The 15250-nt window shown below is 37.6% G+C and overlaps 1 protein-coding gene across 9 annotated transcripts in view; it reads left to right on the top strand.

Annotated features, from left to right (window-relative positions):
- The window catches only part of DTNB (dystrobrevin beta), a 215193-nt gene that overhangs the window by 52544 nt on the left and 147399 nt on the right, over positions 1 to 15250 (top strand). For all 9 annotated transcript variants that reach the window (XR_003255841.1, XM_026080215.1, XM_026080220.1 and 6 more), the window contains exon 9: positions 9025 to 9191. Coding sequence is in view for 8 of the 9 variants with exons in the window: in XM_026080215.1 (XP_025936000.1) it covers positions 9025 to 9191 (167 nt within the window). In the remaining variant the exon portion in view is untranslated. The remainder of the gene's footprint in view (positions 1 to 9024; positions 9192 to 15250) is intronic.

The raw sequence follows: 15250 nt of genomic DNA, 5'->3' as shown, positions 1-15250 counted from the left end.
AATCCCATTAACTTGTTCCCTGAAGTTCTTCATCTAGGAAGTAGCCTTCTCCTCTCCCACCACAATCTGTAAATGACGTTTTTCTGATAAAACAGGCTCAGTCCATAAAGACCCATCCTTTAAGTTTGTCTTTGCTACTACTATCTTGGACACACTTCCTTTTATTATCTGTTCAGTATTCTTGTTCTGGATTCAGTTTTTGATTTCCACTACAATTTAGTTTTCCCTGGATTGCACCTTGTCAGAGTGTAGTGCTTTTGTTTCCTAACCTTTCCTTCCAACCAGATGTTTGTCTCCTGCACAGTTTGTAAATATTCTCATTAATTATTGAGGCAATCACTACTGAGTTACTTCAGAGGCACTGGAACACCTCAGTTGACACCCTTAAATCCTGCAATTTCCTTCATTGTCTTTTCAAGTCTGATATAGTCAAAAGGCAATTAAGCTGTGGACTGAGCTTGTTTTATTGGAGAAATAACATTTACAGGTAAGAAAAAAAACTTATCTTCTCTCTCAAGGCATCAAATAAAATTCCATTGACTTCTAGTACTGTTCTAAACAAATAAGCCAGCACATCATTTTGGAGAGGCATCATCTCAATTTGCATGCTAATGTGCAGTGTAATAATGGTATACTTCTGTGCAAGCATACTAATCCATTTTGTTGCGCTTTTGTAGAATAGAATCCTTTGTAAATTGAAGTGGAAGAAGGCTTCAGGCGATGTTCTTTATCCTCTTCCATTTGTCACAAAGGAAAAATGCAGAAAAGAATATTTAGGTGTAAGAAAAAATGATTTTTTCCTTCCAAATTTGCCTTTCCTGTTATCTTCAGTTTATATTAACCTTCTTAGAAATACTTTGCTAGGTTATAGGTTTTCTAGGGCAGAGTTTTTCTTACTCTAAATGTAGTAACTAAAAAAACCAATAGTGTGTGTGGTAGAGGAATGCAGTTCTTCTTTAGGAATTTCCAATTAAAGAATGTTCCATAACGTTTTTTTAACCTCAACAGGTAGTTCTTCAATCAGATATTGTTACTGAAATTTTGGCTGCCTTCAGTGGAAAAATAAATCTTTAGCTTTCCTAGAAGTTCAAAATCATTTCAACAAGTTCTGAGTAGGTTTGAGATTTACTGCCTTTCCTAAAATGACACTATGTTTATTTAGCAACTGTTAAGCGGCCTTAGCTGGGGTAAATCACATAGCCTTACTTTTCACAAGGAAAGGCAGAGCCTAGCAATGAAATGTATTTTCAGATTTCTTTTGGAAAAAGAAAAAAATAATAAAATAAAACAACCCCCAGAACTCTAGTAATTATGCCATTTTTCTCTTTTGCCTTTTTCTYATCTGTTGAAAAGAGGAAGGTGATTTCCTAAGAAAATATGACAGGCATGCTGGTGTTTTGACAGTGGCATTGAAGTGTATGAGTCATCTTGAAATGTGACTTGTAACAGCGTTATCCTCCTTAGGGGCGGGTGAGTGGAGGTTGGCCAAGGTCACGCTCGGTTATTGCAGAACTCTCACACCTCTCTTACGGGTCTGTGTCTTCCCTTCCCTCCTCACCTCCAAGGGAGCAGGTTAGTCAGYGAACAGTATTTTCAGTGTATGGGGGAGTTGCATTTCCATTTCTCTGCTTTTCTTGAAGCACAGCAGAAACTTCCTTTCCAGAAGCAGAATTGCCTTATCTCTTCCTTTTTTTTTTTTTCTTCTTTTCTTTTTTTCTCACCTCTCTGTGCTTCCCCAGGGTTCTGTGAATTCCAGCTTCCACTAAGAAACGTGATATAAGCGTACAGTCCTCCCACTCAACCTGCGAGGTATGATAGTAGTCAGAAAGGAGTTTCAGTAGCAGAGTCTCATGCTTTTAATTTAGTCTCTTACTTCTCTAAGAGGTACAATGTCCCTCATACATACTAGTGGTAACAAACCTTTGGAAGCACTTTTCAAAAATAAGCTTCTGCCTGGGTATTTCAGTCCATGCTGTCCTGGTATGCTAATTCATGACTCATGGTAACTCAGATAGCATAAAGCAATAAATCTATGTAGCATTTTTGCAGAATACAGGAAGATGTTAAGTTACTCATCAGCAAAGTCTTTGTACAATTTAAGCCAGGTCTTGATATGCCTGCAATATTTTTTTTTTTAGAGCTGGTTAGAACTATCATCTGACTGGGTACCTTGGAGTGTAGCTCACAGGTGCTTTTCTATGAGTTTTTAAACCCATCATCTTTTTTTCTGGATAAAAATTCAGTAATGATTTTCAGTCTTTTCTATTTTGCTGGTCTCTAATTGTTCCTATAGAATGTAGATTACTTTAAAAGGTTCTCTTACATAGGCTGCCATATAGCATATGCAAAATTGCTTCTGTTCATAGTTATCTGCTGGTCCATCTGATCCCCAGGGTCCATAGATCACAAGTTGAAAAGCACTGTTCTGCAGCAGTGAATGAGGCAGAATGTGTTTAGTCCCAGAGATCAGGGTTTATTTAGAGGTTTGGCAAAGCTTGAGAAGTTTTTATCATTGCTCTCATAATTCACATTCAGACTTCAGTTTGTGAGGTTCTTCCCAACTAGTTTTTGCTCGAGTTTAAGACTCATGATTGGGGGGNGGGCAAAAACAAAAAACCCAAAACCTTACAGTGCCTTTTCCTCTTTTCATCTGTGTCTCCTCTCCCATCCTTACAGTGGAGGGTATGTTTTTGTGTGTACCTGGTTAATTGTCAGCAAGTATCCTGGGAAGATGTGTGGGGTTTTTTTGTTTTTTTGTTTTTTAATAGCTTTTATGCATCTGATATATCCTGGGAATTCTTCATTCCAGATTGTAGCTGCCAGAAAGATCTGTTTTTAATGCTCACTACGGGACTATCCAGTTACAGCAGCAGAATGCAGGAGCAAAGAGTATTTGGGTGTATTCTCAACTGTTAATTTAGACCAAGGAGGTCAGGTTCCTTCTTTAGTCAATAGAAAGAGATTCCTGCTCTAACTTGTCACCTAAGCAAGTTTCTCTCTATCCATTGATTTAGGCTAAGGATGATAATTTCCTGGAAAAGTTCTCTTTCCAGTGGTTTGAACAGTTTCCATGGAAAAATCTAAAAATCAGAGTTGAAACCTGGAACATGGCATGTACTTTGTATACTAGACACGTTTTACGTGGCAAAGTTATGTAGAGCAAAGTCTTGTAGCAGTGTCTTGTTTACAGATGTAGCTATTAGTATCACATATAAAAGAATAATTTGAAGATAGATGTTTAAATAAAGGTTTGCATTTATAGTCATGGCAAGTTCTTCAAAGCATTTCTCTTCCAATATTAACAGTATCTTAGCTACAGTTTCAAACAATTGTTTTTTCCAGGTCTTCCATGAAACATTTTTGTACCAAAATATTGAATAGCCTCTTCTCATCTAATGCTGAATTTTTTTTATTCCATCTTCATCCTGCTTTATCTTTCTATTTTTATTATCTCTTGATTTCTTTTTTTTGTGTTTTACAGCTGTCATCTTTTCATTTTCCTTTAACTTCTAGTTTGTCTTTTTTAATGTCATTTGGAATTCCTCCTACCCAATTTAATAAAGGCTCTGTTCTTTGCCCCTGTTTATTTCTGACTCCATTTGTTCTTGATACCCATGACAGAGTGATGCCATAGGAACAAGGGTAAGCAGACAGTTTCCGTATGCTTCTGAGTTCCAGACCAAGAGTCCTGCCATTCAGTCCTGCATCTCACTTACCTATCTCAGGTATCTTTAAAATTATGGTAATTTTAAACCACATAGCCAAAAACACAGGTTGATAATTTTCCTCTTAAACTCTTTTTCACTGTTTCACTTTAATAATTTGTCATTTACATTACTGTCATATTTTGGAAGCCCTAATAATCTCCATGAAAGCCATTGTTCAGACAGAATAAAAAGACTGGTTTTAGCAACAGCAGTCGAAATGTAAGGTAAGATGAATACACAGAGCCAGGACAGTATGTGGGGATTTCAAGAAAAGGAGGAAGATCAGATTTGGAGTCGTAGTTTAAAAATTGGTGGTGGAGTAAAGATACCTAAATTTGGATGGGAAGCAGTAACTAGGGGTTTTGGCTGGAGTGGCTCTGTGGAAATGTGAGAGGCAGAGGGTTTGGGGGGTCAAAACTGGAGGAGAGGGACATCAGACAATAAGAGTAAATAAATTCAATAAGCTTAGTGATGAAAGGAAGTTGGATTTAGAAGAGAAAATATGGTCATATTTGTGTCTCTTTAATGTCTGAGAACCTAAATCTTGCTTATATTTTTAGGTGGGAGAGCTAGGGGAACAGCTTTCCTTCTACAAGAAAAAGAAAAAAATGGAATGTGTATGAGGAGTCTGAGGCAAAGCACAAGATGGCATAAGAAGATCTTTGAATAAATTAGATTTGTGGAGGAGGTCAAATGAGAAACATCTTTGTGATAGAGGAGAAGGAGAAAGGTCACATCACATTCTTCCAGTTTACATTTGGGAGACTGTAACACGTCCTGATCAGAGAAGAAATGGGAATAAAAGGAGAGGACATTTGAATACTGATGGCAAAAATGCTGATAAGGTCACAGCTGAGAGTTAAAGATTAGCTACAGGAGAAGAATTATGGAGGATGGCAAAATTGGAAGGAGAAGAGGACGCAGCTGTAGGCAGTGAGGTTAGTTTTGTGACAGTATTTCTTTCAGAGATGCTCTGCAATGTATGAGTCTGAGCAGAGTTGGTAATACTGGAGTGGGTCGAATGGGATGGGAAAGAGCTGGATGCGTCCTGCAGTGGGAGACGGAACATTTGGGGAGGGAAGTGAAATATGATGACAGTCACCAGCTGTATCAGTTGAAGGAAAAAAAAAAAAAGAGAGAGAGAGAGAAAGCAAAAGCTTGCTGACTGCAGATATGTGACCAGGAGTGAGAAAAAGAGGAAAAGCTGGATAGGAGAGTCGGGTTCATGGTCCAATCTCTCTAGCTGCTGCCCTTCTCTGCTCTTCCAGTACTTTCCATACAGAACTGGTCTGCTGGAAGGAGTGAAGAGAGGAAGGAGCAGGTTGTCTCTCGAGAGAGAGACCCAGTGGGAAGTTTGAATCTGGAGTACTTGCAACCAGAAAAGGGAAAGACTGAGGACTTGGAAGGAGTGAGAAGGGGAAAGAACCCTAAAAGTCCCACTGCCATGTACGGCAGGGAGCACTGGGTAAAGAGACAGCTTCGTAAGAGAAGATTCAAAAAAATAAAAAAAATAAAAAACAGATCACTGAGGTAGTGAAATAGCAGGAAAAAATGAAGCATGAACAGTTTATGAGTAGAGCAGGTGTCTCAGAGGCAGGAAAGGAGCAGCAGGAAGGAGGCTAACTCTTGCAGTCCAAAGGCAGAAGGGTCATGGTGGATCAAGTGTGACTTGGATATAGGAATGTCAATGGTGTGACAAACATTATTAATTGATTGCTTCATGATAACTTCAGTCCAGTTGGCTTTATGCAGATAGGAATAGGAAGGTGATCTGAACAGGAGAGAAGAGGAAGAAAGTTTGCAACGCCATATTTTATATATTCAGAGATGAACAAAAAGGGAAAAGAGAATAATATCTACATTTGATCATACCATACGACTTACCAGTAACCTAGGAAGGGGAAGAGGGTAGACTCATATTGGGAGGAAGCACACAGTTCCACTTCATTTATCTATATCCTGTCTATGGCTAAGCCTTGACACTTTTATGAAAAAATAAAGTACACCTCCTTGTTTCTACCCTGATGGCCAGTTTTCTTGCTCATGATCTAATAATCTCTGATGTTGRCTGTTCCAATGTTCTCCTTGCTAGTCATTTTTAGAGCATGCTTTTTGCAGTGCCTTCAGTATGCTGTCACCATTATTATTTTGCTTTATCTTTTTCATCAGAATATTATTATTGCTTTCCTTAAATCAAGCTTATCAGTTTCAAATTTTTTTTTCTTTGGTTCAAGACTCTGTAGTACTTGGTCCCCATTTCATCAGAAATAGTCTCTTCTAAATTCATCAAATCAGAGAACTCAGACAGGCATTTTTGGAAAGGTGGGGARGATGAGACAAGATCGAGTGGTATGCAGGGCAGCGTACCACTAATGCTGTAGCTCAGCAGGAGACAGGACCCCTGCCCACAGGCAGAACGGTTATTGTGGGGGCGGGGGGAGCACAAATAAGGCTTTGACTTCATCCTTCCCTCTTTCCAAAGGCAAAATCAAATGTATGTAAATATTCTTGAAAGATTTCTTAGCTGCTGCTTAAAAATCTTCAATCCAAAAGTTTCAAAACCTCCTTGGACAGGAATTTGAGGTAGGATCAATGTTAAAATATTCATAGGGTGAGAAATTTTTTCCTAACATTCTAGCATGAATTTTTTCTTATTGCAGTTTAAACCTCTAGGTACCTGTTTTTTGCCCGCTGGCTCTGGAGAATGTTTTGTTGTTTTTGTAAGTACCTCTTACATGTTTGATACTTTCTCACAGTCTACTTCTAGCTAAGCTGCCTCCATTTCTTCCATATATCTTTTTAGATTTTGTTCAGACATTGTTACTGCTTTCTTCTGTATGCTTTGGTAACCCATATCTTCCTTGAAATGTTATGCCCCAAACTGGACATTTTAGTCCATCATTCAGTGTTTGTGAAAATACTGACTAGTACATGACCTGGAATAAAGCCCTTTGGAGGCCTGCTCATTAGATTTTTCCATTTTGACAATTAACTGCTCTGTGATCTCTTTCCTGCCAGATATGCATCCAGTTTCACAGTCCTTTCATCTAGTGTGCATTTCCCTCATGAGAGGGAAAACCAGTCATGAGAATATCATGGGGACCATTTTTATAAAAATTGCTGAAGTAAAATGAAAAATTTATCACATTTAATACCTCTTTCCTATCTTCAAGGTCAGTTACCCTGTCATGGAAAGAAATTGGGTTGACTTGACAAATAATGGCCATGACTAATTTCTCTGTTTTCCAAGTGCTTACAATAACTTGCTTTAATATTTGTTCCAGTATGTTTTATGAAGTTAAAATAAAATGAGAAGTCAGTAGTTGCAAATCTCGAATTTCACCTCCTTTTAAGGATCCCGATCACAATTTTTGTAGTGCTCTCTTTAAATCCCTTGCTAGTTCTTTCATTCTTTTCTTCTGATTTTGTATATTTGCATATTTCGTTTATCCAGCAGTAATAATTTGACCAAGTTTTCACTTCAGTATGCTTGCTTTTGAATTTTAGGTTATTGAGGAGCTCATGATTTTAGCCAAGCTGGTCTTTTACTACATTCTCTTCTTTTCTCTGCCCTGAGATTGTTTATGCTTGTTTTCTTTAGTATAATTTCTTTAAGGAACTGGCAGTTCCCCTAAGTCATTTTTCTTGTTGAGCTGTTTCTCCTTGTAACTTACCTACTAATTCTCATGAGCCTATTGAAACCTGCTGTACTGTTGGAATCATCTCTCCTCCATTTCCTAAAATTCACAAACTCTGTTGCCAAGTTGACTCAAGGTCACCTTTCGTCTTCTCTTTCAACCAGTTCTTTTATACTGTTTGAACAAGTCTAGAAGTCTTCCTTTTCATTGCTTTCTCTACCTTTTGGATCAAAAATTTGCCACAGTTCTGCTATAGTCCGTTCTCAATGGCCACTTGTATCATTGAAATCTGTCATGGCCGGGTGCTTTGCTTTGTATGGTATTGCTGCATGCTTGAATAAATCGTCCTCCAACTGATCTCCACCTGATCTTCTTGGGTTAATTATACATAGCATACCTGAGCAGCTAATGCTCAACCTGTCTTCTCCAATTGTTACCCAATTGTTTTCAACAGTGTTTTCCCTATATTCTGACCTGTAGGTCATATGCATCCACTCTTGAGGTAATAGACACTTCTACACTGTTTAACAGGTCAAACCTTCCTATAGAAGCTATGTGTTTCTACATTAGCTTTATTGTCCTGTGAAGTATTGCACCAAGTCTCTCTTAGAATGGCTAAATCATAACTTTTATCATAGATCAAAAACTAAGACTCTTCCCAATTATTTCTCTTGCATCTTTCAATAGTTTAAAGCAGACATATCTACGAATTTCAGCTGACTGACCAGTAATCTGCTCCTTTTCCTGTGATCTTCTCCAAAGCACAATTATTTATATCTATTTGTAATTACCTATGCTCTTGTCCAGTGGAGATTCTAAACTATCTGCTGCTGTAATTCACTTTCACTTTCATCCTTCCATTTCCTATGCCTCACCTTTTCAGTATTCCACTTACTAAGTTATCTCCTCTGCCTCATTCTCACATTCCTGAAGCCCTATCTCTTCAAAAAACAACAAGGAAAAAGTAAAGAAACTCAAATGGAGTAAGTCTGTGTTGTTTTATTCATGGGTAGAAGAACAGGGAAGAAGCTATCTTTTTTTAGCCTGCTTGTGACCTGCATGTCATATCTAATTTATTTTTTAAGTCTTCGAGATGCTAAGATTTAGAGGTATGTTGAGGATTTCTTCTGTATAAGCTATATAGAGGTACAAGAGACAGAGCTCACCTTACAGTCAGTGAGGAGCAAGGGAGATTCCTCAGTGAGAGATCATTCAGAGCAGAAGCCCGGTTTTCGTGTTCTGAATTTGCCTTTTGTGCAAAAAGCTCTCTCAGCTGACTGCAGGGGGGAATTGACCTCCTTAGGCTGAAATTAATTCACCTTTGTGAGTACACTCTTTCTGCTTCCACTGTCCGCTCGTATGTATTCTCTGTGCTGTTGAACTGGCATGGAGACTTCTGGGTCTGACTGTATCTGAAGAGGGAGAAATCTAATAAAAGAAATACTGAAATTGTCAGATGGAACTGATATGTTATCATCAACTTAGATTTATGGTTAATCTCAGCAAAATGACCTATCCTGGACTCAGAATTCATGATCTGCCCAGAATAAGAAGTTGATTTAGTGGTTAAGAACATGGGGGGTTTTTTTTGGAAGCTCTAATTAAATTTGATGGTTGAGGTATTCTTAAGGTTCGCTTATTACTTTTCTTTTTTTCCCTCCTTCCCCATCTCCACCAAGTCTTCCATCCTGTGGAATGTTCATATTGCCGGTGCGAGAGCATGATGGGTTTCCGGTACCGATGCCAGCAGTGCCACAACTACCAGCTCTGTCAAAACTGTTTTTGGCGCGGCCATGCAAATGGCCCTCATAGCAACCAGCATCAGATGAAGGAGCATTCCTCTTGGGTAACTCACATTTGTTTGTCATGATGAAACAACCATCTCTGTACTAATTTATTCTGAAAGTTAAAGATGCTTTTATAATAGACTCAGAACTGCCAGAACTTTTAAAGATTTTCAAATAGTGAAAGTATATAAATAGGTAAATTTAAATAATATTGTTCATTTGTTAATGGTTTTCATTGTATTCAGTGCTGTATGAAGCACACAAGACAACACAGTTCTTTTCAAAACCTTAAACCATGTGTTTTTCTCCCATCTTCACCACAGTCCTACTTTTTTTTATATCTTCTCATCTCACTTAACAAGACATAAAACTTGCAAATCTGTTCCTCCACAGAAAGCTAAATCAATTAGCTTGAATGCTTTGTTAACAAAGATCTTTATCCAAGTGGCATCTTTAAACATGGTGTTTCTTTAAAAGAAAAACCTGGTATTGTCGTCCTGAGAATTGTAAATATGTATGTTGAAAACACAGAGCCTTCACTAAAGAATCTTAACTAAATTTAGGTAGATGACTATATGATAACCTCATCTCAAGAAGCAGACAACTATAGATTTGAAAACCTATTTTATGGCAAAAGTTTTAAGCCCAATCTTTTACATATTTAAAGAGAAATTCAATTGTTGATTGGATTACAATTCAGAATTATCTCCATGAGGAAGAATTGTTATAGTATGACTCTTAAATTTAGAAAATGGGGGCTTAATACAGTCCAGTGTTTGGAAGTAGAAGATAGGAAAATTCAGAGTAAATTATTGTTCCTTTTTTTCAATGGTGTAGGTAATAAACTTTTGGAACTTTCGATCTAAATTACTAGTATATTATCACTCTCTGAAGTACATAAATCCAGTCTGGATTTTTTATACAAAGGCATATCTAAATAGTAGTTTTAACTCATAATGTAGATATTTCTTTCCGAAGTCCTCTGACCTCTGTTTGCAGCAAGTCAAGTTAGATGGATTGTCCCCATTCTGGTATTAAAATCTATAAATCTGTCATCCCTTTTTGTTTCCAGTACTAACTTTTGGGCTTTTCATTCTGAATAGGCCATTCAGAAAATGTTGATTTTAAGATATGATGTGATTTGGAGGAATGGGATATAGTGTAAATAAAAAAATATTCAGGCTATGTCTGTTTTGGGAAATTAATGTGCAAGTTGTTGCAGGCTCCTAATGATCTAAACTACAAACCTTAGAACAATCTCTAGCATGGCTTTCGCCTGGGCCAATTAGGCACTCTCCTAAACAGTTCCTAAAGTAAGGTTTAGGAGTTGCCTCAGGCAAGGAACCATGCCTGCTAGACGATCTGGATGCAGCCACCTTGCTTTGGAGATCAAGAGTTCAATATTGTAGATGTGATCAGACTGTACCATGCAGCCTCAGGGCCAGATAGTGGCTTTGGAACTGTTTAACCTCAGTAGTGTTCATCTACAGAACAAGAGGGAATTGCAGATACAGAAGCAATGCAAAACAAAAGATAGAAGTGGAAGCAGAAGATAGTGGGGAACAGAGGTTTTGAGAGTAGGGAACAGAAGGTAGTGAGGAACAGAAGGAAAGAAAGCGTGAAAAGAAAAATAATGATAGTTGGGAACCTTGAAAGAGATGAGATTTTCATGTGTAATGAAGACATTGATATAGAGAATGCTGTACGAGGTATTGGGATCATGGTGAAAATTAATTAGTTCATGATATGTTTCAGGGCTGATAGTGATGTTTTTGCCAATATTGGTTACTCTTCACGTATTCTGGAACACCGATCTACAATTCCTCTTCCCAAGTGTTTTTTTTCTTCTGAGACCTTACTGTGGCCTCTTCAAACCTGAGACATTCAGAAAAGCCTCAAGCTGTGGATTAATCCATGTCTGTTGTAACCTTGAAATCATTCTTCTGCTGGCTGTTGCATCAGCTAAGAATGCAGGCAAAATTAATTTTATGAAAGGTCTTACATACATGTTTACTCAACAGTAATATATTTTCCTGACTGAAGGCCCAAAGACTCCTAACCAGATGACAGAGCTGCAGACATTAGCTGGTTCACTGATACTCTATAAAAGAAATCTTTTTCTTGTGTTTTCAATTCAGCAAGATCTACTTCAGGCTTGTGCTGTGTATTTTCAGAGCTTTGGAGCCCTGTTGACCCTCTTGGTTTCTCTTTGGTTCATTAATGCCAGTAACTATAGTGCCAAGCTCTACTGATTCCTTTGTACTATGTTCCACTAAAACAACCTACGCAGCCAAGCTGACAATTTTGGTACCTTTTTGCTCACCTCTGGTTATATTGATGCTGACTCCTGTTGTAGTCTGTGTTTATGACTGGTGGATACAGCTATTGCTCTAAAACCAGAGGATCCTTCATGAGATGTTATTTCAGTTGCAACAGATTCCAGTTTCATTTTAGCTAAGGTTACTTTTGGGGATGTTTCCCAGGAGACAATTCTTACTTTCATATTAAACCTAAGAGGTTGACATCACCTATAGAAATACTTACTTTTCTGCATCTTTGTCTTTTCACTACTTTATAAGAAAGTATTCTGAGCACAAAAAGTACCAAACTATATTCATACAGTTATTAATGATAAACTCTTAGCAAAATGCAAATAAAAATAAGCAATATTGTGCTTATTGTGCAAATAAAAATAAGCAATAAGTGATAATGTGGATACACTCTTGAAAAATATACTGATGTTGTTAATATAACTATTAATATGTGGTTTTAGATGAGAAAGGCTTGACATAGAATTCTATCTTTGTTCTTCTAATTTTAATTTAGAAGACTTTCATGACTTGTATAACATGCCTTCTCTGGTACATGTGTACTCTTGTCTGGGCAGAATCAGCAGTAGTTTGCAGCTGCTTGCCCATCGAAATCCCCACCAAGACACAGATGATCATGCTTTAAGAAATCAGTGAGATTTCTGGGTAGCTGGTCATCCAACAAGGGTAGCAGGACGTGTATTCTGGAGAACTGTTGGAAGAAAATGAAGATTAGGTTTTATTCTCTCCCCATGTCCAAGCAAAGGTATCATTCCAATTTCCTGATACATAACTGAATGATTAATATCAAAGTCTTTCAAGACTTGCTCTCGAAATGGCTTGGGAATGGTCTGAAATGTTTTCATGCTTTAAAACAAAACAGAGCTTTGACAAACCCTTCCCTTCATTACAGATTCTCCAGAGAAGTTTAACTATTAAACTTTCTCACCCAGCATCGTCATCTTTATATGTTGTGTTGATTATGAAAAATATAAGCAAACTCTATCAAAACCTATAAGTAGGTAGGATTACAACACAGACCTTTTAGGGAACAAAGAGTGTTCTTCATCTAGCCTTCAAGTACACATAAGTAGTTATAATTCCTAATGCTTAAATATGTCTGGGGGGGGTGTTCCCCATAAGGACACAGTTACAAAGTTATGCTCACTAAGATATCAGTACATAACTAATAGGCCCTTTGAAGGTTTGTTGCTGATAAAGTAAATAAAATGATACAAGCCTCCAAACATGTTTCTGCTATTGCTGCTAAAGTGAAAACTACATTGGTAACTATCGGTTCAACAGCATTGAGTGTAGAGATTACTAAGATAAATTTCTGAAACACATTTCTAACAACTTATCTATGATTCTTTCCTTAGTCCTTTGAACTGCTTTGCAAATGCTTCCAAAGGACGTTTTTCCAGGAGGCAGTTCACCTAACTTGTAAGAAGTTTCTACAATTAATGAAAAATGATCTGTTATCAAAATATAATAATGCTTTATGGTGGTGTCAGTAGCTTATCTCAATAACTGACAAGATCTTTGTACACAGTCTTATCTCAAATGCCCTCTCTAAAGTAAACCTCTGTTCTGTACTGCTAATGACTTTGAGAAATCAGCTCCTTGGCATATTGGAGCTATTGGGGAAAATGTAGTCCCACCCTTACTCCGTTGATAAAAGTGTGTAGGGGGAAGACTATGCTGTTACTAGCTAAGACATTTTTTTCCAGGAGGGAAACGACATGATGATTCATTCTCCACTCTCATTCAGAGGTCTTAATGAAAGTCTGCCTTGTTTACTTCATTATTAGCATCTGATGGTTTCATGACTGTAGGTGAAATCTATGCTCTCACCTTCTTTAGAGCTGTTTAGTGTCAGTTTAAATTACTGTAACATTTTTTAAACCCGTTTAAATTTTTTTATCTTGTTAACCTAGAAGTGTTACTCTTTTTAATAATGAGATTTCTAATTCAGAAATTGTGCTTCCAAGAGGCAGAGATGGCTAAAACCCAGAATAAGCATTAATAATAAGTATTTTCTCAAGTTTCTTCTACTGAAATTCTCAAGTGTCTTTGATAATTTTTGGATACTATAAATTGCATAGTATAAAAATGCAAGTTCAGGTAGAAAAAGGTACAAAAGTTTTTTAAAAGAGAGGGTCTGCTGTACGAACACATTGGTAGTTATGTGTTTTTGGATAAAACACTTCAAACATTTTCCAAAATTTTTCTTATAGGATTCTGGGATATTTTAATTTTGCTTTTAGTAAATAGCCTTAAGCATTGATTCACTAAACTTATTCATGCTCAGCAGAACTGAAAATCAAGTTGTTCAATCTGAAAGCATGTGGTAGATTAGCCATTGTTCGTTCTGTGTCTTTGTTTTGTTGCAAGCCCACTGTAGTTAAGTAGTCATCCATAAATTTCAGGTAAAACGTTAAAATGGCCACGTTCTTCTCCCCTGAGCTACAGGTTTTGACAGCTTGCTGTCAGCTGTAGATGAATTAGAACATGCTTCCTGATACAGATAATGCAATATTTATTACTCGTAAACACCCTTAGCATAGTGGCATCAGAGTATGTATCAATGAACCAAAAAAAGGTTTAGTTGCTTCTATAGTGGTAAAATCTGTGATTTTGGTTGGGCATCTAATCTATGATTTTGTTATACTGGGCACTAATCAAATCTAAAACAAGGCAGGCTCTCATCTTCTGCGTTAATGTCTAGCAATACTGTAAGTAGTTGTTAATAACACTTTTGCTTTCAAACTTACTTCTCTTATTTCTGGTTCATTTAGTTTTCCATTTAGACCGTCTTAAAGTTATTAAAAGTTCTTAAACATGTTTTTATTCAGTGCCCCAGAAACAAGTTGAAAACAAAACCAGTATTAAACAGTGCTTTGCATCCCGCTCACGTCGCTGTGTGTGTGTGCGCGTGCTGCCGTCATCGCAGGGGCTGGTGTTTTCCAGGGTACGGATCTCTCTTCCTAGAGCTGCTCTTCTCCCAGCAGAGGGCACGCTGCCCTTGTGCACGAATAAGCACCAGTCCGCGACGCGTYTGGGGTAGTGACTTACCTGCTGAAAGCTGGAGGCCACTATGTGTGCTCTTAGTGGCTTCTCGCAATCCTGTGTCCGTGGAGGTGTTGTACTCGCTTCGCTTACTGTGTTGGCTGCTTCTTGCTTAATCCACCTTGCTGCTTAGCAGAATTATCCTGCTAGGAGAAGAGGGAAAGATGTGTGTGTGTCTTGGGTTGGAAAACCTTTTGCTTACTTCCCGTTTTCAGTACAGACGAAGGGTTGGCATGCTCGCTTATTTTGTGTTTGCATCCTGTGTAGTTTGCAGTTATGATACTGTTGGCAATATCAGTAAAATGAAGCCTATACTGTAAATAGAAGGATAACTTTTAAAATCTTAATTTTCAAGCAAGTGTTCATGTCAAACAAGTTACAAATTCAGCTTTTATTGCCTGCAAATTTGAGCCCATGGTAGTTTACTAGACCCTTTTGAAAGAGCTGGATGGGGGTTATAAATAGACGGCATGCAGGTAATGAGAAGAAGACAGAAGGACAACTTATAGCTGTGTAGTTTCCAGCTTTTTAGTTCCATAATGGATTTTTTTTTTTTTTTAATGGCTGTGGCCTTTGACAGGAAGGCTGGTGGACAGACATGAGATCTATAAACCATTGTGAAACGAAAAGGGTTTGGCAAACACAACAGAGAGAGGATGGGTTTTCCAATATGTGGAACATTACAGTTGAATTTTACTAATAACTTTCTCATGCCTTTTACATACTTTTTTTTTTTTTTT

Source organism: Apteryx rowi, unplaced genomic scaffold (genome assembly GCF_003343035.1).
Source record: "Apteryx rowi isolate R43461 unplaced genomic scaffold, aptRow1 scaffold_511, whole genome shotgun sequence".
NCBI lineage: Eukaryota > Metazoa > Chordata > Aves > Apterygiformes > Apterygidae > Apteryx > Apteryx rowi.
This window is presented reverse-complemented; position numbering and strand designations above follow the sequence as displayed.